The 23,396-nt window shown below is 46.0% G+C and overlaps 1 protein-coding gene across 2 annotated transcripts in view; it reads left to right on the top strand.

Moving 5' to 3' along the window:
• The window catches only part of pah (phenylalanine hydroxylase), an 85,803-nt gene extending 62,698 nt beyond the window's left edge, over positions 1-23,105 (top strand). For both annotated transcript variants that reach the window (XM_070901541.1, XM_070901542.1), the window contains 6 exons: positions 31-100; positions 2,364-2,420; positions 9,861-9,956; positions 10,062-10,195; positions 15,788-15,903; positions 23,062-23,105. In XM_070901541.1, coding sequence (XP_070757642.1) covers positions 31-100; positions 2,364-2,420; positions 9,861-9,956; positions 10,062-10,195; positions 15,788-15,903; positions 23,062-23,105 — 517 coding nt within the window. The remainder of the gene's footprint in view (positions 1-30; positions 101-2,363; positions 2,421-9,860; positions 9,957-10,061; positions 10,196-15,787; positions 15,904-23,061) is intronic.
• The last annotated feature ends 291 nt before the right edge of the window (positions 23,106-23,396 follow it).

Genomic DNA, 23,396 nt, shown 5'->3' with positions numbered 1-23,396 from the left:
ACTCTCTAACGTGTATCTTCCCATCTTTAGGGACGTGTGTCATGAGTTGCTGGGACATGTGCCACTCTTTGCCAATCCAAACTTTGCCCAGTTTTCACAGGTAAGTACACCACACTTCAAATTACATCCTGGAGTGTTTCCAAATATATGAGTGATGACAACTGCTTGGATGGGGAACAGTTTTTGTTTTCTAGTCTATGGAAGCCATGAGTGAGATGAGTGTCCTTTGAGCATCGGTCCCATTGCTAAATTCGTGGAGCCCACCTTTAGGCGTCCCAAAGGTGTGAGACCCCCCCCCCCACCCCTTATATATGTTAATCGGGGGCCTAATGCCTGCTGATGGACCCCTCACTGAAATTACGGCCAATTTCAATGAATGATAAGCCTGGAATTGTGGGTCCCTGGTTCCTTGGTCTACGCCTCCTCATTGGGAGTTGCCCGATCGGGGAATTAGCCCTAATGTTCGTCCGCAGCGTACAAAGCTCTGCACCGGGAGTGCCGAAGGCAAGGGTTTAACCCCGCGCATGCCTTCTCCTACGCAATCTCTGACTGGACATGGCTCTGGTCAGACCACGCATTGAGCACTGCGTCCAGCTCGGTTTGGGGAGACACACGGGAGACATTCCCATGGTTTTGGGAAGAGCCACAGAGACCATCCGTACTGTCGTGGTCTGTGTTGTGAGGGAAGACTGTGGAAACCCGGGCTTTTGAAACCGATAAAGGAGGTGATGTTATAGGTGCATAAATCTTTAAGCTAAACTGTGACACCAGGTCAAGGGGATTCAGACTTCCTTCGCCCCACTATTGACGGCCGTGCCTTCATCCCTAAGCTCTGGAATTCCCTGTCTATACCTCTCCAACGCTCCAACACCCTCTCTTCCTTTAAGACCCTCCGTAAAACCCAACTCTTTGGCCAGGTTTTTGGTCGCCCATCCCCTAATATTTCCATTTTTGCCTCGGTGCCCATGTTGCGCCTGAATATGCCTCTGTGAAGCACCTTGGGATGTTTTTCTATGTTAAATGCAAGGTGCTGTTGCTGAAGTAAAAAGGCAAAATTTAGGATTGATGGCAGGAGGTTCTTGGCACAGCACAGAACAGACGCTGGGTAGGATCGGGGAGGAATAAACTCTGGAATGATTTAATACACCGTTATTGAACATAGGAACATAGGAACAGGAGGAGGCCACTCAGCCCCTCAATTCTGTTCTGCCATTTGATAAGATCATGGCTGACTGTGACCTAACTCCATATACCCACCTATGGCCAACATCCCTTCATACCTTTGGTTAACAAAAATCTATCAATCTCCAATTTAAAATTTACAATTGATCTAGCACCAATTGCCGTTTGCGAAAGAGAGTTCCAAACTTCTACCACCCTTTGTGTGTAGAAGCGTTACCTTATTTCACTCCTGAAAGGTCTGGCTCTAATTGTTAGACTAGGTCCCCAAGTCCTAGAATCCCCAACCAACAGAAATAGTTTCTCTCTATCTACCCTATCTGTTCCCCTAAATATCCTGAAAACTTTGATCATATCACCTCTTAACCTTCTAAATTCTAGGGAATACCCCTAATTAATGTACTCTCTCCTTGTAACTTAACCCTTGAAGTCCAGGTATCATTCTGGTAAACCTACGCTGCACTCCCTCCAAGACCAATATATCCTCCCTAAGATGTGGTGCCCAGAACTGCTCCCAGTGCTCCAGGTGTGGTCTAACCAGGGCTTTGTACAGCTGCAGCATAACCTCTACCCCCTTGTATTCTGGTCCTCTAGATATAAAGGCCAGCATCTATTAGCCTTATTTTCTGCACCTGTTCATGACATTTTAATGAACTATGTACCTGGATCCCCAAGTCTCTTTGGACACTCGCTATTTTTAGCTTTTTACCATTTAGAAAGTACCTTGTTCTATCCTTTTTTGTCCAGAGTGGATGACCTCACACTTGCCTACATTGAAGTCCATTTGCCACAGTTTTGCCCATTCACTTAATCTATCGAAGTCCCTGTGTAATTTTATGCTTTCATCTACACTGCCTACAGTGCCGCCTATCTTTGTGTCATCGGCAAATTTGGATATATGACTTTCTATGCCATCATCTAACTCGTTAAAAAATATTGTGAATAGTTGAGGCCCCAACACAGATCCCTGCGGGACATCAGTAGTCACATCCTGCCAATTTGAGTACCCGCCCATTATCCCTACTCTGTGAGGGGACATTGGGTTGCTTTTTTCTCTGGTGAACAAAGATGGGGCGAACGTCACTCCTCACCTGATTCTATCGTGTTCTGGCTGGTAAACATCTTTCATTTAAGGCCTGTTACTAAACACCCCTTTGGTTTGATACCCCCTGTAATTCCTACAGGAAATAGGACTTGCATCCCTGGGAGCCCCGGATGAATATATTGAGAAACTTGCGACGGTAAGTAGAACGTCTCTAATGCTGTCTTCATTTTTGTCTGCCTGCAATTTTAATGGAATCAGAATAAGCACGTGAGGGAGAAAGGAATAGAAGGATATGTTGATGGGGTGAGATGAAGAGGGGTGGGAGGAGGCTCGAGTGGAGCATAAACACCAGCACGGACCTGTTGGGTAGAACGGCCTGTCCCTATGCTGTAGATGCAATACAACATTATGTAATTCTGATCTGCAAGCTTGTAACCAGTTCTAGTCTCCTCCATTGTGTACTGTTCTGATCTCCATATTATAAAAAGAATATTGAGGCACTGGAGAAGGTGCAAAAACGATTTAATAGAATCGTACCAGAACTGAGAAGTTATACCCATCAGTAAAGACTGAACAGGCTGGGCCTCTTTCCTCTAGAAAAGAGAAGGCTGAGGGGTGACCTGATAGAGGTCTTTAAAATAATGAACGGGTTTGATAGGGTAGACATAGAGGTGTCGTTTCCACGAGAGGGCAAAACCGGAACATGGGGCCATCAATATAAGACAGTCACTTGTAATACTTTTAAAATAATCGATTGTAAAAATTGTAGTTTATTTATTTCTGTCACAGTATGTAGAGGGTTGGAAATTCCCAGAAAATTATCCACTTGCTTTGATGCACCATCGTCCCAGAGCGTTTATTGGAGCCCATTGTTGGGTACTAGTCAGTTCTAAATGGTTGGGAACTGGTGCAAACTCTACCAGATTGGTAATGCGCTTTCAAATTTTACATAATTATTCACACCTTCAGATGCAGATTTGGACCAGCGCGGGCAACACACTCGTGGTGGGAGCAGACAATTGTGTTGCGGTGAAATTTAAAGGGGCGTGGACCATTAAAGGGATGTGGCAGAAGAGGGGGCCAAAAATCCTTGCAGCTTTTGGAAAGGCTCAAGAGGAATTTCAGTGCTGTTGGCCAGTGCCGTGCCAAGGCCGAGGGGAGCAAGGGTCAAGCAGTGACAGGCTAAAATAAAGGGAGTCTTCTTCTTCTTTCATATGGTCGTACCAAAGCAAATCAAATGTCGATATCTCAGTCAGATATGCAGGCCAAAGCTCCCGGTGTAACAGCGTGGATATCTTGTAGGCTGCCTGTGAATTCCCTCTGAGGGCAGTGCTCAGTGATGTGCTCCAGGGTCTGATTAGGAGCTCCACAGTCACATGGTGGGGATGCTTTAATCTTCTATCCCCAGAGAAGGTGGCAGCATTGACCGTGACCGGTTCTGAGGCGGTTGATGGTTGTCCACTGTTTGCGAGGAAGGTTTGATCCTTCAGGTTGTACTGTGGGCTCCTCGATAAGGAATCCATTCCATGTGTCGCAGTTCTTCCAAACATTTCGTCATCGGTCATCAAGGCTGAGGGGAGATCGCTGAAGGGCTTCGGGCGACGGTCCAAAATGGCCTTGTAGATTTGAGACGGGTTGGTGGTAGGTTGGTCACGTCGGCATGGATCGGCATGTCTTTGCTGGTGTAGTGGTTGTATTCTCTGGAGACGGCATATTCGCGGCGTAGGTGTGGTGGTGTGATGTTTGCACGGGGAGCCACGGTGCTGGTGTCGATAAAAATGTACCGGTGATAATTCTCATAGTGGAATTCAGCTGGACATCAACAGATTTGACCTGTGGACTCGATAGCCGTGCCGGAGAGCAGTACTCCGCTGTAGAGTACACCAGGGCGAGTGCACCAGGGCGAAACCCATGGTTGGAGGTAACAGTGCTGGAAGCCACAAGAAAATTGGCACATGGGATCATGGGAACCTAACAAGAAAGACTTACATTTATATAGCGCCTTTCATGACCACCAGACGTCTCAAAGAGTACGGAGGGTTGGAGCGTCTGCTCCCCATGTGGATCCGGCCAGTTTCTGGATCAAGTTGACCCTGTCTATATGACAGGGTGCGATTGAGCGTGACTCCTAAATAGGAGTGTTTTTTTTGCATGGTTTACCCCTGTGCCGCAAAAGGAGACTTTCAAAGCTTGGTTTGCTTGAAGGGTGTGGAAACCCCACGGGTGAGCAAGAGTCTGCAGGCAAATGACGGGGCAACCAAACGCAGGACTCGCTCACTGTTGGCTTCCTGGGTGGAGACAGTGCAGCATGAGGCAGTGGCGAGGATGTTGGCATGGTTTGGCACACTCCGCCACCAAGGAGCTGATACTAGGCTGGAGGTTGCAGCCAGCATTGCCAGACCTATGGTTCACGTTGGCAACACACATCCTTGTAACAGATGGAGGAGCTTTGCATTTGGGTGGTGCCTGTCGGCAGGGAGGTGTAGCAATGTTTGCCAAAATGGTCGGCAGCATATTAGGTGGGTGTTAGCCCAACAGGTCACCTTGTCCTGCCATGACTTCTTTCGTGCAGAGTCATCAAAGGAAAGTCAAGCTCCCATCGCATCTGCTATCCTAGATTCCTTTGAGAAAGGGAATCTTCGCCTGCTCCAATCATTTTGCCAGAACGAGGTATGCTGACCTACCTGTGCACGGACACAGGGCACTTTGCAAGTCTTGGCCAGCCCCCGTTAATCTTACATTTTTTTTTTCTTCTTCTTCTTCAAAATGCATCAGACAGGGGCATTGCCATTGGGAAACCCATGGTTGGAGGTAACAGTGCTGGAAGCCACAAGAAAATTGGTACATGGGATCATGGGAACCTAACAAGAAAGACTTACATTTATATAGCGCCTTTCATGACCACCAGACGTCTCAAAGCGCTTTACAGCCAATGAAGTACTTTTGAAGTGCAGTCACTTTTGTAATGTAGGGAATGCGACAGCCAATTTGCACACAGCAAACTGCCACAAACAGCAATGTGATAATATGTTTTAGTGATGTTGGTTGAGGAATAAATATTGGCCAAGACACCTGCTCTTCTTCAAAATAGTGCCATGGGATCTTTTACATCCACCTGAGAGAGCAGACGGGGCCTTGGTTTAACGTCTCATCCAAAAGACAGAACCTCTGACAGTGCAGTGCTCCCTCAGCGCTGCACTGGGAGTACCAGCCAGATTACATGCTCAGGTCTCTGGAGTCGGATATGAACCCACAACCTTCCTGCTCAGAGGCGAGAGAGAGTGCTGCCCACTGAGCCACAGTGGGCAGCATGCTTTTGTGTGAAATGAGCAGAAAATATTACGTGGTTATCAACTGTGAGCAGAAGTTGATTTAAAGGGGAAATGCCAGCAGGAAAAGGAGCTGAGATAAACTGTCCAGAGATGGCAATAAACTCCAAATCAATATACAGGCAACTGTCGATTGTCCGGGTCCCTCGGGGATTGGGCTATGCCGGGTAAACGATTTCTCCGTTAGAGCGAGTTGACATTACAGTTAATGCTCACAGTACTGCAGGTGTGCTCTAACCAATAGCTGTAGCGTATCTTCTAATCCTTGAATTCTAGTCCTCTAGATCTAAAGACCAATAGGCTTGTTGATTACTTCCTGTAACTGTTCGTGGCATTTTAATGAATTATGAGAGGCAGTGGACTTGTGTGCGAGCAGCAGCGGGAGCTGAGGCAAGGTGGAGCGCTTAAAAGCAAGGCTCAACAGGCAACATTCGAAAGGAACATCAGAGTTTCAAAGTGACGTCGGCAGCAAGCGCACACACGGAATTTTAAATGTCGTTACAACGGTTTCCGTTGCATACGTGTGCGGATAATCGAGAGTTGCCTGGACTTACTGTACCCTTTAAACCAACTACCGCACGCACTTAATTCCCAAGCGGGGATTGTTCTCCTTAGAGCAGAGAAGGTTCAGGGGAGATTTAATAAAGGTGCTCAAAATTATGACGGGTTTTGATAGAGTAGATCGGGAAAACCTGTTTCCACTGGCAGGAGGGTCGGTAATGGAGGGCACAGATTTAAGGTAATTGGCAAAAGAACCAGAGGAGACATAAGGAGAATTTTTTTTTACACAGCGAGTTGTGATCTGGAACGCTCTGCCTGAAAGGGCGGTGGGAGCAGATTCAATAGTAGCTTTCAAAAGGAATTGGATAAATACTTGAAAAGGAAATATTTACAGGTCTGTGGGGAACGAGCAGGGGGAGTGGGACTAATTGGATCGCTCTTTCAAAGAGCCGGCACAGGAACGATGGGCTGAATGGCCTCCTTCTGTGCTGTAAGATCCTATGATTCCCTTTGTGCTATTTTAAGGCAGGGCTAATCTGTTTATTTTAATTTAACGGGTTAATCCTGTTTTTAAAATAGCGCAAGGCTGAATACGGTATGTGTGCATTAAGCGCTCGTATGAGAACAGAGACATTTATCGTTTCTAACCAATTAATGCCACATCTCCGTAATTCTTAAGCTGCAATACAGAAAGGTACCTGTAAATCACAGAGTGCGGAAAAACAAACATCCTTGAGGAAAAATCCCAATAAACTTGTATGTATTACAATAGGTTTATAGGGTTAAATGCATCTACAAAACACAGCAGTGAACATGAAGCAAAACCTTAGTCCTCCATCCTCTTATCGAAAGGAAATCCTTTGATCTGCCGTTCAAACGATGCTGTAGCGTTTATACCAGGTCCCCAGAGCAGCTCAGAAGCACTACCTTAAAGGTAAAGCAATTATATATCATTACCCCACGCCGTTCGGCTTTTGATGGGATGTAGAAACAGAATCAAATAATTAGAGAATAAAAATATGGCTAATTGCAGCCCGGATCTTCAATAATGAGGACAATAGAATCAACCGTTGCTGAATGATGAATGCTTTAAAATGCTGCAGCTGGGGCTAGTGACAAAGTGCTCTGAGCATTGCATCCAGACTGATTGGATCACTAGGCTAACACTCCAGGGCAGTACTGAGGGAGTACCGCACTGTCGGACGGGCAGTACTGAGGGAGCACTGCACTGTCGGAGGGGCTGTACTGAGGGAGCGCCGCACTGTCGGAGGGGCAGTACTGAGGGAGTGCCGTACTGTTGGAGGGGCAGTACTGAGGGAACACTGCACTGTCGGAGGGACAGTACTGAGGGGGTACTGCACTGTCGGGGGGGGCAGTACTGAGGGAACGCCGCAGTGTTGGAGGGGCAGTACTGAAGGAGCACTGCACTGTCGGAGGGACAGTACTGAGGGAGCGCCGCACTGTCGGAGCGGCAATACTGAGGGAGCACCGCACTGTCGGAGGGCAGTACTGAGGTAGTGGTGCACTGTCGGAGGGGCAGTACTGAGGGAGTGCTGGACTGTCCAAGGGGCAGTAGTGAGGGAGCGCCGCACTCTCAGAGGGGAAGTACTGAGGGAGTGCTGCATTGTTGGAGGGGCAGTACTGAGGGAGCGCTGCACTGTCGGAGGGGCAATACTGAGGGAGTGCCACACTGTCCAAGGGGCAGTACTGAGGGAGTGCCACATTGTTCAAGGGGCAGTACTGAAGGAGTGCTGCACTGTTGGAGGGGCAGTTCTGAGGGAGTGCTGCACTGTCGGAGGGTTAGTACTGAGGGAGTGCCCTACTGTCCAAGGGGCAGTACTGAGGGAGTGCCACATTGTTCAAGGGGCAGTACTGAAGGAGTGCTGCACTGTTGGGGGGGCAGTACTGAGGGAGCGCCACACTCTCCAAGGGGCAGTAGTGAGGGAGTGCCGCACTGTCAGAGGGGCAGTTCTGAGGGAGTGCTGCACTGTCGGAGGGTTAGTACTGAGGGAGTGCCGCACTATTGGAGCGGCAGTACTGAGGGAGCACTGCACTGTTGGAGGGGCAGTATTGTGGAAGTGCTGCACCGTTGGCGGTGCTGTCTTTCGGATGAGACGTTAAACCGAGGCCCCGTCTGCCCTCGGAGGTGGAGGTAAAAGATCCTAGTGCACTATTTCAAAGAGCGGAAGAGTTATCCCCGGTCTCCAGGGCCAATATTTACCCCTCAACCAAAATCACTAAAACAGATTATCGGGTCATTATCACATTGCTGTTTGTGGGAGCTTGCTGTGCGCAAAGTAGCTGCCGCGATTCTCACATTACAACAGTGACTACACTCCAAAAAGTACTTCATTGGCTGTGAAGCATTTTGGGACATCCTGGGGTCGTGAAAGGCACTATATAAATGCAAATCTTTCTTTTTTCTTTTGGAAGTTTGTCCTCGCAGCCCCACTTTGTTGGGTGCTACTCGGCGAACTCTGACCCCAATATGGCGGTAGGAAGTGTGCGCACACCTCCAGCTGGAACGGCGGCGCCCACCACATTGGGTAAGGACAGAAAAAATGTGCGTCCTTTCCCCATGCCTGAAACAGGTGTTAGACCCTTTGGATATGCAAATAGGGGTGTGGAGGGGTGAATGTCTATTGAGATTAGTTTGCCCTGAGGCAGAAAATTAAGACTAATTTGGTCCGTCTCAACCCAGTTCCTTGTGAGTCAGAATTCCTAGCACTTAACGCCTCGCAATTGGCTGTTCAACTGTTAGCGCATGAGTGTTCTAACGAACTGGGATAACATTCCTTCCATGTAGAGGCCGTAACCACCTTAAGATAAAACGGCCAAGGCCTCCCTTAAAATTGCATAAAAAGCAAATTCGTGGAAGCACGTTAATATTTGAGGGGCCAACATTTATGAAACATGCTGGTTGTTTGAGTCGGTGGTGCAACTGGAACTGTAGGTCGAGAATTCACACCGAGATACACACTGAACACTGTGAATGTGACACAGACTTGGGAGCGGGGGGGCTTTATTTTCAATTGAAATCTGATCATGTGCCTCTAAATACAGCGTGACATGTTTACATAGGCAGCTTTCATCACTAATGCAGGGACAACAATTTGTAATGGAAAAAGTTGACACAAATATTCAAATATTTAACAGCAGGTTTCGTAGACAGGAAACACATGCAAGTGTAAAATCTTTAACAAAATTGTTCAATGAACATCATGCCGCAGATTTGCACATAAGTGTAAAGTATCAGCTGGGCATGTGACAATATGGTCATGTGACATTTTAACATTATGGACATGTGACATTATGGACATGTGATGTTATGAACATGTGATGTTACAGACATGTGATATTATGGACATGTGATGTCATGAGCATGTGATGTTAAGGTCATGTGACATTATGGGCATGTGACATTATGAGCATGTGACATTATGAGCCTGTGATGTTATGGAAATGTGACATTAAGGTCATGTAACGTTAAGGTCATGTGATGTTATGGACATGTGATGTTATGGCCATGTGATGTCATGAGCATGTGACATTATGGACAAGTGACATTATGAGCATGTGACATTATGGACAAGTGACATTATGAGCATGTGATATTAAGGTCACATGGCATTATGGACATGTGATGTTAAGGTCATGTGACATTATGGACATGTGACGGTATGGATTCGGTTATGCTCTCTGTGCGTGCCCACGCGATCCCTTACTTCCATGTGGAATGAGGAAACTCGACCCCTCATTTTCCAAAGCAACTCGGGTGGATTTGATGTTTTCTTTTGTTTCCCCAGGTCTATTGGTTCACAGTGGAGTTTGGACTCTGCAAACAGAATGACGAGATCAAGGCCTATGGGGCAGGGCTGCTGTCTTCCTTTGGAGAACTGCAGGTCTGACGTGCTCTGTTGCCTTTCACACTGGTGTGTTTATCCTTCGATACTCATGTTCACAGTACACAATTGCAGAGTTACAAGCGAGTGGCCTTTGCTTTTCAGTATTGCCTAACGGATCAACCGGAACATCGCCCCTTTAATCCAGAAAAGATGGCTTGTCAGAAATACCCGATCACCAGTTTCCAACCGGTCTATTTCATTGCTGAAACGTTTGAGGATGCAAAGGAAAAAGTGAGGTAATCCGACACGGCTGTACCTTCGGAAGGTTAGGAGCAGGAAGAGGCCATTCAGCCCCTCGGGCCTGCTTTGCCATTCAATTAGATCATGGCCGATCGGCACAGCCACTCCATTTACCCGCCTTTGCCCCATATCCCTCGATACCCTTTCCCAACAGCAATTTATCCATCTCAGTCTTGAAAGCTTCAATTGTCCCCCAGTATCCACAGACTTTTTGGGGGAAAGAGTTCCAGATTTCCACCACCCTTTGTGTGAAGAAATGCTTCCTGAGTTCCCTCCTAAATAGCCTAATTTTAAGATTATGTCCCCTTGTTGTGGATTACCCCCACCAGAGGAAATATTTTTTCCGTATCCACCCCATCGAATTCTTTTAACATTTTAAACACCTCAATTAGATCACTCCTCAATCTTCTACATTCCTCCTCCGAGGCCAATATATCCTCCCTGAGGGACGGGGCCCAGAGCTGGACGCAGTTGCTATTGAGGGAGTGCAGCGTAGGTTCACCAGACTGATTCCCGGGACGGCAGGGTTGACATATGAAGAAAGACTGGATCAACTAGGCTTATATTCAATGGAATTTAGAAGAATGAGAGGGGATCTCATAGAAACATATAAAATTCTGACGGGATTGGACAGGTTAGATGCAGGAAGATTGTTCCCGATGTTGAGGAAGTCCAGACCCAGGGGTCACAGTCTAAGGATAAGGGGTAAGCCATTTAGAACCGAGATGAGGAGAAACTTCTTCACTCAGAGAGTTGTGAGCATGTGGAATTCTCTACCACGGAAAGTTGTTGAGGCCAGTTCATTAGATATATTCAAAAGGGAGTTAAACGTGGCCCTTACAGCTAAAGGGATCAAGGGGTATGGAGAGAAAGCAGGAAAGGGGTACTGAAATTGCATGATCAGCCATGATCTTATTGAATGGTGGTGCAGGCTCGAAGGGCCGAATGGCCTGTTCCTGCACCTATTTTCTATGTTTCTATGCTTCTAACTGGCGTCTGACCTGAGCTTTACACAGCTGAAGCATAACTTCCTGCCTTTTGTATTCCAGCCTCCTTGAGATAAATGTTCCCCTTGATATGGAAAAAAAAGTCAGAAAAATATATTCAAATTGAAGTCAAGGGATAAATGTCCCAGGTCTGGGACTCAGTGGTCCAGACTGGGAATGTCCCATGTATTGATCCCAATCTGTGCTGCGTCTCAGGAAGTCTGTATTGGAGTGTTGCACCGTGCCTCAGTGTAGCAGAGCTGGAGGGGAAATATCGGCCATTGTACGCACTGCTGAATAGCTTTCTCCCAATCGCCACTGGAAGGGCATGTGTGCGAGGACAGAATCAAGCTCCACTGTGAAGATACCCACAGTCAGATAGCCCGCCAGTACCAACAGTGGCTAGGTTCTGATGTGAAGAATGAGCATTTGGGAAAAATATTCAAGGGCAGTTGGCACCTTTGGAATTGTCCTCAAGTATAAACCGGAAAGGAGAGGGAAGGACGGACTTTCACCTTTGGGATCTGCATCAGAGTAAAGTGATGATGGAGTCTCCTCGCTGCTATCTATAGGGTCTTGCATCAAATTATTTGGACAGTCTAGTACACAAGACTGCCCACAAAGTCTACCTGTGATAAAGAAAGAAAGACTTGGATTTATATAGCGCCTTTCACAACCACCGGACGTCTCAAAGTGCTTTACAGCCAATTAAGTACTTTTGGAGGTAGTCACTGTTGTAATGTGGGAAACACAGCAGCCAACTTGTGCACAGCAAGCTCCCACAAACAGCAATGTGATAATGCTCCAGATAATCTGTTTTTGTCATGTTGATTGAGGGATAAATAATCGCCCAGGACACCAGGGATAACTCCCCTGCTCTTCTCCGAAATAGTGCCATGGGATCTTTTACCATTTGAGAGAGCAGACAGGGCCTCAGTTTAACGTCGCATCCAAAAGACAACACCTCTGACAGGTCAACAGTCCCTCAGCACTGCACTGAAGTGTCAGCCTAGATTTATGTGCTCAGGGCCCTGGAGTGGGACTTGAACCCACAACCTTCTGACTCAGAGGCGAGAGTGCTGCAAACTGAGCCACAGCTGATACTGTGGCAGGTCTATTACGTTGCTGAATATTTTCACTGAGTTAAATTTTTTTAATACCACAGTCATCAAAAAGTGTATTCAATGTAGCGCAAACCTGTTAACAATATATACTCCAGCTTCGTATAACTTAAGGTAACTTTTGCAATCATTTGGTCAGTCCTAGGCTATTCCAATATCTTTCCTTCATCGATCACTATACAGGTCTTGCATATAGCATCTGCCTGGAGGGTGTCACTCCATTTAAGTACCTGAAGGCTAAAAGAAATTATAATTTGTTCAATTAGAACTAGGGGTTATAATCTTAAAATAAAGGGCCGCCCATTTAAAACTGAGATGAGGAGGAATTTCTTCTCTCAGAGGGTTGTGAATCTGTGTAATTCACTGCCTCAGAGAGCTGTGGAAGCTGGGTCATTGAATGTATTTAAGACAGAGATAAACAGTTTCTTAACCGATAATGGAATAAGGGGTTATGGGGAGCGGGCGGGGAAGTGGAGTTGAGTCCATGATCGGATCAGCCATGATCATATTAAATGGCGGAGCAGGCTCAAGGGGCCGTATGGCCTACTCCTGCTCCTATTTCTTATGTTCTTATGATGTTCAAATGCTAATGCCTTTTAAATGGACAATGTTGGGTGAAATTTACTTTCATATAGGGCAAAACTACCAATCAGTAACAACCAAACAGCGAAATGGCTCTTATATTTACTAACCAGCAAAGGATGTCAGCCGTGGCTCAGTGGGCAGCACTCTCACCTCTGAGTCAGAAGGTTGTGGGTTCGAGTCCCACTCCAGAGACTTGACCACAAAAATTGAGGCTAACATTCCCAGTGCAGTGCTGAGGGAGTGCCATCCTTACCTGGTCTGGGCCTATATGTGACTTCAGTCCCACATCAATGTGGTTGACTCTTAACTGCCCCTCTGAAGTGACCTATTAAGCCAGTCCTCTGCATCAAACTCAGGTCAGGTCGGGATGGGCAATAAATGTGGGTCCTTGCCAGCGAAACCCATATCCCAGAATGAATTAATTAATACTATTTGAAGAAGAGGAGAGGAGTTCTCACAGATGTCTGGTCAATATTTATCACTAAAACAGAGTAGCTGGTCAATATCACATTACTGTTTGTGAGAGTTGCTGTGTGCAGATTCTCTGCCACATTTCCCACATTACAACAGTGACCATACTTCAAAAAGTACTTAATTTGCTGTAAAACGCTTTGGGACGTACTGAGGTCATGCTATATAAATGCAAGTCTTTTTTATTTCAATCGTCAACTGGTATGGATGACAAAACCAAACAATCAAGTCACTCAGAAGAATTTTTCCACATCATTTCAGTGGCTGTGCTGGTCATTCCCAGCTACAGAACCCATCTTGTAATCTTCCCCGGCAAATGATAACAATATTTAGGCAGCAAACATAAGAAATAGGAGCAGGAGTCGGCCATTTGGCCCCTCGAGCCTGCTCCGCCATTCAATAAGATCATGGCTGATCTGATCATGGACTCAACTCCACTTCCCTGCCCACCCCCCTAAACCTTTTACTCCCTTATTGTTCAAAAATCTGTCTATAGACATAGAAACATAGAAAATAGGTGCAGGAGTAGGCCATTCGGCCCTTCTAGCCTGCACCCCCATTCAATGAGTTCATGGCTGAACATGCAACTTCAGTACCCCATTCCTGCTTTCTCGCCATACCCCTTGATCCCCCTAGTAGTAAGGACTTCATCTAACTCCTTCTTGAATATATTTAGTGAATTGGCCTCAACAACTTTCTGTGGTAGAGAATTCCACAGGTTCACCACTCTCTGGGTGAAGAAGTTTCTCCTCATCTCGGTCCTAAATGACTTACCCCTTATCCTTAGACTGTGACCCCTGGTTCTGGACTTCCCCAACATTGGAAACATTCTTCCTGCATCTAACCTGTCTGAACCCATCAGAATTTTAAACGTTTCTATGAGGTCCCCTCTCATTCTTCTGAACTCCAGTGAATACAAGCCCAGTTGATCCAGTCTATTCTTGATAGGTCAGTCCCGCCATCCCGGGAATCAGTCTGGTGAACCTTCGCTGCACTCCCTCAATAGCAAGAATGTCCTTCCTCAAGTTAGGAGACCAAAACTGTACACAGTACTCCAGGTATTGCCTCACCAAGGCCCTGTACAACTGTAGCAACACCTCCCTGCCCCTGTACTCAAATCCCCTCGCTATGAAGGCCAACATGCCATTTGCTTTCTTAACCGCCTGCTGTACCTGCATGCCAACCTTCAATGACTGATGTACCATGACACCCAGGTCTCGTTGCACCTCCCCTTTTCCTAATCTGTCACCATTCAGATAATAGTCTGTCTCTCTGTTTTTACCAACAAAGTGGATAACCTCACATTTATCCACATTATACTTCATCTGCCATGCATTTGCCCACTCACCTAACCTATCCAAGTCACTCTGCAGTCTCATAGCATCCTCCTCGCAGCTCACACTGCCACCCAACTTAGTGTCATCTGCAAATTTGGAGATACTACATTTAATCCCCTCGTCTAAATCATTAATCTACAGTGTAAACAGCTGGGGCCCCAGCACAGAACCTTGCAATACCCCACTAGTCACTGCCTGCCATTCTGAAAAGTACCCATTTACTCCTACTCTTTGCTTCCTGTCTGACAACCAGTTCTCAATCCATGTCAGCACACTACCCCCAATCCCATGTTCTTTAACTTTGCACATTAATCTCTTGTGTGGGACCTTGTCGAAAGCCTTCTGAAAGTCCAAATATACCACATCAACTGGTTATCCCTTGTCCACTCTACTGGAAACATCCTCAAAAAATTCCAGAAGATTTGTCAAGCATGATTTCCCTTTCACAAATCCATGCTGACTTGGACCTATCATGTCACCTCTTTCCAAATGCGCTACCTTAAATATCTCCACCTTAAATATATTCAATGACCCAGCCTCCACAGCTCTCTGGGGAAGAGAATTCCACAGATTTACAACCCGCCGAGAGAGGAAATTCCTCCTCATTTCCATTTAAAATGGGCGACCCCTTATTCTGAAACTACGCCCCCTAGTTCTAGATTCCCCCACGAGAGGAAACATCCTGTCTGCATCTACCCTGTCAAGCCCCCTCAGAATCTTATACATTTCAATAAGATCACCTGAACTCCAGTGAGTATCGGCCCAACCTACTCAACCTTTCTTCATAAGACCATCCCTTCATCTCAGGAATCAACCTAGTGAACCTTCCCTAAACTGCCTCCAATGCAAGTATAACCTCCTTAAATACGGAGACCAAAACTGTACGCAGTACTCTAGGTGTGGCCTCACCAATACCCTGTACAGTTGTAGTAGGACTTTTCTGCTTTTATACTCTATCCCCCTTGCAATAAAGGCCAACATTCCATTTGCCTTCCTGAATACTTGCTGTACCTGCATGCTCACTCTGTCTCGTCGTTTTACATTCAAACTTAAAGGATCCAGCTGACATTTGCCTTTTCTTTTCAAAGGAAATTTGCTGCGATGATCCCTCGGCCCTTCTCTGTCCGTTACAATTCTTACACTCAAAGTATTGAAGTTCTGGACAACATCGAGCAGCTGAAGAACCTGGTTGACAACATCGGCAGTAAGTATCTCTCTCGGAATGGTCAGACTGACAGTGGGCTCGCTCGCTGTTGCACATGGGCAGCGACATCGAATGCCCCGTGAGGTCTAACTACATTCCTCGTACGCACCCGATTTTGCTGCAGGCATTGCCCGCTTTACTTGCATTGCCTGGGATTAGGTTAGGCTACAGTTATACAGGGTATTGGTGAGGCCACACCTGGAACACTGCATACAGTTTTGGTTTCCATATTTAAGAAAGGATATACTTGCTTTGGAGGCAGTTCAGAGAAGGGAGGAAAAGCAATGTGTGAGGAGGACACAAAAAATCTCCAAAATGATATAGACAGGCTAAGTGAGTGAGCAAAAATTTGACAGATAGAGCATAATGTCGGAAAGTGTGAGGTCATGCACTTTGGCAGAAAAAAAATCAAAGAGCAAGCTATTATTTAAATGGAGAAAGATTGCAAAGTGCCGCAGTACAGCCGGACCTGTGGGTACTTGTGCATGAAACACAAAAGGATAGTATGCAGGTACAGCAAGTGATCAGGAAGGTCAGTGGAATCCTGGCCTTTATTGCAAAGGGGATGGTATATAAAAGCAGGGAAGTCTTACTACAGCTATATAAGGTATTGGTGAGGCCACACCATGAATACTGCGTGCAGTTTTGGTTTCCATATTTACGAAAGGATATGCTTGCTTTGGAGGCAGATCAGAGAAGGTTCACTAGGTTGATTCTGGAGATGAGGGGGTTGACTTACGAGGAAAGGTTGAGTAGGTTGGGCCTCTACTCATTGGAATTCAGAAGAATGAGAGGTGATCTTATTGAAACATAAAAGATTATGAGGGGGCTTGACAAGGTGGATGTAGAGAGAATGTTTCCACTGATAGGGGAGACTAGAACTAGAGGGCATGATCTTAGCATAAGGGGCCGCCGATTTAAAACTGAGATGAGGAGAAATTTCTTTGGGTTTTTATCTTCTTGACCAGTCTGCCATTTGGGCTCTTATCAAAAGCTTTGCTAAAATCCATATATACTACATCATACACACTGCCCTTATTGACCCTCCTGGCTACCTCCTCGAAAAATTCAATCAAGTTAGTCAGGTACGACCTTCCCTTAACAAATCCATGCTGACTGTCCTTGATTAATCCATGTCTTTCCAAATGAAGATTTAACCTGTCCCTCAGGATTTTTTCCAATAATTTTCCCACCACTGAGGTTAGGCTGACTGCTCTGTAATTACTCGGTCTATCTCTTTCTCCCTTTTTAAACAAAGGTACCACATTAGTAGTCCTTCAGTCCTCTGGCACCACAGAGCCTCTGCTATTTCCTCTTTTGCTTCTCTTAACAGCCTGGGATACATTTCATCCGGCCCTACAGCCCGCCCGATCTCTGTAACCCCCCTCCAGCCCTACACCCTCCCTATCTCTCTAACCTCCTCCAGCCCTACAGCTCTCCCTATCTCTGTAAGCTCCTACAGCCCTACAACCCTCCAAGATGTCTGCGTTCCTCCAAATCTTGCACATCCATGATTTTAATCGCTGCATCTTTGGTGGCCATGCCTTCAGCTGCTGAGGCCCGAAGCTCTGAAATCCCCAACCTCGCCACTTTTAAAGCTGCTAAGTCCCTTAATACTTCCTCTCTCACTATGTTTATCTCATCTAATATTTCACACTCCTCCTCCCTCATTACAACATCTGCATCACCCCCTTCTTTTGTGAAAACAGACGCAAAGTATTAAGAATCATACCCACATCTTCTGCCTCCACACACAGATTTCCTTTATAGTCTCTAATAGGCCCCACTCTGTCTCTAGTTATTCTCTTGCTCTTAATGTATTTATAAAACATCTTTGGGGTTTCCCTGATTTTATTTGCCAACATTCTTTCACGTTCTCTCTTTGCTTTCCTGATATCTTTTTTGATTGCACCCCTGCACTTCGTATACTCTTCTAGAGTTTCTCAGTATTGAGTTCTCAGTATCTGTCATAAGCTTCCCTTTTTTTCTTTATTTTACTCTGTATGCCCCTTGACATCCAGGGGGCTCTGGATTTGTTAGCCCCACCCTTTTTCTTGAAGGGAACATACTTGCTCTGTACCCTCAGGATCTCCTCCTTGAATGCCTCCCACTGCTCTGACACTGATTTACCTTCAAGTAACCTTTTCCAGTCCACTTTGGCCAAATCCCATCTCAGCTCAGCAAAATTGGCTTTACCCCAATTTTATTCCTGGTCCACTTTTGTCCTTTTCTATAACTACCCTAATTTTTACTGAGTTATAATCACTAGCACCAAAATGCTCTCCCACTGATACCCCTTCCACCTGCCCCTCTTCATTCCCTAGAACCGCCCCCTCCCTTGTTGGGCTTGTTACATACTGGCTAAAGAAGTTCTCCAGAATGTATTTTAGTAATTTTGCACCCTCTCATACGGACTTTTTTCCTATTTAATATTAGGGTAGTTGAAATCCTCCACTATTACAGCACTATAGTTTGTGTACTTTGCAGCAATTTGCCCACATTTTTGTTCTTCTATCTCCCTCTGACTGCTAGAGGGTCTATAGTATACTCCCAGTAGTGTGATCGCCCCTTTTTTGTTCTTCAATTCAACCCATATGACCTCGTTTGATGACTTCCTAACATATCATCCCTTCTTACAGCTCTAATTGTTTCTTCAATTAATACTGTGAACCCCCACCCCATCCTTTTTTACCCCCACCCCCTCTCTATCCCGTCTAAAACCCTGTAACCAGGAATATTGAGCTGCCATACCTACCTTTCTTTCAGCCATGTCTCAGTAATAGTAACACATCTCAAGTTGCTTTACAGGAGCGTTATCAAAACATATTGGGGCAGGTGAGAGGCATATTTTAAGGAGCAATTTAAAGGAGGAAAGAGAGATAGGAAGGCAGAGAGATTTAGGTAGGGGATTTCAGAGCTTAGGGCCTCAGCAGCTGAAGGCATGGCCACCAAAGGTGCAGCGATTAAAATCATGGATGTGCAAGATTTGGAGGAGCGCAGACATCTTGGAGGGTTGTAGGGCTGTAGGAGCTTACAGAGATAGGGAGGGCTGTAGGGCTGAAGGAGGTTACAGAGTTAGGTAGGGACGTAGGGCTGGAGGGGGTTACAGAGATAGGGCAGGCTGTAGGGCTGGAGGAGGTTACAGAGATAGGGAGGGGTGTAGGGCTGGAGGGGGTTACAGAGATAGGGCGGGCTGTAGGGCTGGAGGAGGTTACAGAGATAGGGAGGGTTGTAGGGCTGGAGGAGGTTACAGAGTTTGGGAGGGTTGTAGGGGCAGGAGGAGGTTATAGAGATAGGGAGGGGTGTAGGGGCTTGAGGAGGTTACAAAGATAGGGAGGGGTGTAGGGCTAGAGGAGGTTACAGAGATAGGGAGGGGTGTAGGGGCTGAAGGAGGTTACAAAGATAGGGAGGGGTGTAGGGCTAGAGGAGGTTACAGAGATAGGGAGGGGTGTCGGGGCTGAAGGAGGTTACAGAGATAGGGAGGGGTGTAGGGGCTAGAGGGGGTTACAGAGATAGGGAGAGGTGTAGGGGCTGAATGAGGTTAAAGAGAGAGGGAGGGGTGTAGGAGCTGAAGAAGGTTACAGAGATAGGGAGGGGTATAGGGGCTAGAGGGGGTTACAGAGATAGGGAGAGGTGTAGGGCTGGAGGAGGTTACAGAGATAGAGAGGGGTGTAGGGGCTGGGGGAGGTTGTGGGTTCAAGTCCCACTCCAGAGACTGGAGCACGTAATCCAGGCTGACACTCCAGAGCAGTACTGAGGAAAAATGGAGGGCAGAGAAACACAAGGCAAAGAACAAAAAGGGCCACTGAACAGCAAAATTCGAAAAGGACAAAGGGTGTTAAAAAACCAAGCCTGAAGGCTTTGTGTCTTAATGCAAGAGTATCCGTAATAAGGTGGATGAATTAACTGTGCAAATAGATGTTAACAAATATGATGTGATTGGGATTACAGAGACGTGGCTCCAGGATGATCAGGGCTGGGAACTCAACATCCAGGGGTATTCAACATTCAGGAAGGATAGAATAAAAGGAAAAGGAGGTGGGGTAGCATTGCTGGTTAAAGAGGAGATTAATGCAATAGTTAGGAAGGACATTAGCTTAGATGATGTGGAATCTATATGGGTAGAGCTGCAGAACACCAAAGAGCAAAAAACGTTAGTGGGAGTTGTATACAGACCTCCAAACAGTAGTAGTGATGTTGGGGAGGGCATCAAACAGGAAATTAGGGGTGCATGCAATAAAGGTTATAATGGGTGACTTTAATATGCACATAGATTGGGCTAACCAAACTGGAAGCAATATGGTGGAGGAGGATTTCCTGGAGTGCATAAGGGATGGTTTTCAAGACCAATATGTCGAGGAACCAACTAGGGGGGAGGCCATCTTAGACTAGGTGTTGTGTAATGAGAGAGGATTAATTAGCAATCTAGTTGTGCGAGGCCCCTTGGGGAAGAGTGACCATAATATGGTGGAATTCTGCATTAGGATGGAGAATGAAACAGTTAATTCAGAGACCATGGTCCAGAACTTAAAGAAGGGTAACTTTGAAGGTATGAGGCGTGAATTGGCTAGGATAGATTGGCGAATGATACTTAAGGGGTTGACTGTGGATGGGCAATGGCAGACATTTAGAGACCGCATGAATGAACTACAACAATTGTACATTCCTGTCTGGCGTAAAAAAATAAAAAGGGAAGGTGGCTCAACTGTGGCTATCAAGGAAAATCAGGGATAGTATTAAAGCCAAGGAAGTGGCATACAAATTGGCCAGAAATAGCAGCGAACCCGGGGACTGGGAGAAATTTAGAACTCAACAGAGGAGGACAAAGGGTTTGATTAGGGCAGGGAAAATGGAGTACGAGAAGAAGCTTGCAGGGAACATTAAGACGGATTGCAAAAGTTTCTATAGATATATAAAGAGAAAAAGGTTAGTAAAGACAAATATAGGTCCCCTGCAGTCAGAATCAGGGGAAGTCATAATGGGGAACAAAGAAATGGCAGACCAATTGAACAAGTACTTTGGTTCGGTATTCACTAAGGAGGACACAATCAACCTTCCGGATATAAAAGGGGTCAGAGGGTCTAGTAAGGAGGAGGAACTGAGGGAAATCCTTATTAGTCGGGAAATTGTGTTGGGGAAATTGATGGGATTGAAGGCCGATATATCCCCAGGGCCTGATGGACTGCATCCCAGAGTACTTAAGGAGGTGGCCTTGGAAATAGCGGATGCATTGACAGTCATTTTCCAACATTCCATTGACTCTGGATCAGTTCCTATCGAGTGGAGGGTAGCCAATGTAACCCCATTTTTTAAAAAAGGAGGGAGAGAAAAAACAGGTAATTATCAGCCTGACCTCAGTAGTGGGTAAAATGATGGAATCAATTATTAAGGATGTCATAGCAGCGCATTTGGAAAGAGGTGACATGATAGGTCCAAGTCAGCATGGATTTGCTTGACAAATCTTCTGGAATTTTTTGAGGATGTTTCCAGTAGAGTGGACAAGGGAGAACCAGTTGATGTGGTATATTTGGACTTTCAGAAGGCTTTCGACAAGGTCCCACACAAGAGATTAATGTGCAAAGTTAAAGCACATGGGATTGGGGGTAGTGTGCTGACATGGATTGGGAACTGGTTGTCAGACAGGAAGCAAAGAGTAGGAGTAAATGGGTACTTTTCAGAATGGCAGGCAGTGACTAGTGGGGTACCGCAAGGTTCTGTGCCGGGGCCCCAGCTGTTTACACTAATGATTTAGACGAGGGGATTAAATCTAGTATCTCCAAATTTGCAGATGACACTAAGTTGGGTGGCAGTGTGAGCTGCGAGGAGGATGCTATGAGGCTGCAGAGTGACTTGGATAGGTTAGGTGAGTGGGCAAATGCATGGCAGATGAAGTATAATGTGGATAAATGTGAGGTTATCCACTTTGGTGGTAAAAACAGAGAGACAGACTATTATCTGAATGGTGACAGATTAGGAAAAGGGGAGGTGCAACGAGACCTGGGTGTCATGGTACATCAGTCATTGAAGGTTGGCATGCAGGTACAGCAGGCGGTTAAGAAAGCAAATGGCATGTTGGCCTTCATAGCGAGGGGATTTGAGTACAGGGGCAGGGAGGTGCTGCTCCAGTTGTACAGGGCCTTGGTGAGGCCACACCTGGAGTATTGTGTACAGTTTTGGTCTCCTAACTTGAGGAAGGACATTCTTGCTATTGAGGGAGTGCAGCGAAGGTTGACCAGACTGATTCCCGGGATGGCGGAACTGACTATCAAGAAAGACTGGATCAACTGGGCTTGTATTCACTGGAGTTCAGAAGAATGAGAGGGGACCTCATAGAAACGTTTAAAATTCTGATTGGTTTAGACAGGTTAGATGCAGGAAGAATGTTCCCAATGTTGGGGAAGTCCTGAACCAGGGGTCACAGTCAAAGGATAAGGGGTAAGCCATTTAGGACCGAGATGAGGAGAAACTTCTTCACCCAGAGAGTGATGAACCTGTGGAATTCTCTACCACAGAAAGTTGTTGAAGCCAATTCACTAAATATATTCAAAAAGGAGTTAGATGTAATCCTTATTACTAGGGGGATCAAGGGGTATGGCGAGAAAGCAGGAATGGGGTACTGAAGTTGCATGTTCAGCCATGAACTCATTGAATGGCGGTGCAGGCTAGAAAGGCCGAATGGCCTATTCCTGCACTTATTTTCTATGTTTCTATGTTTCTATGTTTCTGAGGGAGTGCCGCAGTGTCAGAGGTGCCGTCTTTGGGAAGACGTAAATCCAAGGTCTAATCTGTAGTGTCAATGTAAAAGATCCCATGGAACTATTTTTAAGAAGAGCAGGGTAGTTCTCCCCGGTGTCCTGGGTCCAATATTTATCCCCCAACCAACATCACTAAAAAACCAGATTATTTGGTCATTATCACATTGCTGTCTGTGGGAGCTTGCTGTGCGCAAATTGGCTGCCGCGTTTCCTACATTACAACAGTGACTACACTTCAAAAAGTACTTAGTTGGCTGTAAAGCGCTTTGGGACATCGGGTAGTCATGAGAGGCGCTATATAAATGCAAGGCTTTCTTTTTTTTTATAATTAGAATGGTAATATATTGAAATATATTAAATAGAAAATGCATAAATTCTGATTGCTGACGTTTAAAATTTGTAGGTGAAATGGGAATTCTCTACCATGCTCTCAAGAAACTTGAGTGAAGACGGCAAAGGACAAATACTTCCTGTGAAAGCCAAGCTATCAATAAGAACGCAGGAACTTTAAACAAAGTATCGAATGAGAAAAGTGCATTCAGCCGACCAACCTGATTGCCCCCCTCCCCACTCACACGGTGTACATTTTACCCCATTCAACCCACTCAATCCTCCGAGCGAGGTAACCCACAACAGGCAAAACTTCTAAGAAGGTGAGGGCCTGTGAAATTTAGTGTCAGCTTGAGAAGGTCATTGTAGGGACATCAATCCAACCTTACCACCCACACTATTGAAATT

The sequence above is a fragment of the Pristiophorus japonicus genome, chromosome 15, assembly GCF_044704955.1.
Source record: "Pristiophorus japonicus isolate sPriJap1 chromosome 15, sPriJap1.hap1, whole genome shotgun sequence".
Classification (NCBI taxonomy): Eukaryota; Metazoa; Chordata; class Chondrichthyes; family Pristiophoridae; genus Pristiophorus; species Pristiophorus japonicus.
Note: the sequence above shows the minus strand (reverse complement) of the source record. Positions and strands in the feature narration are given on the sequence as shown.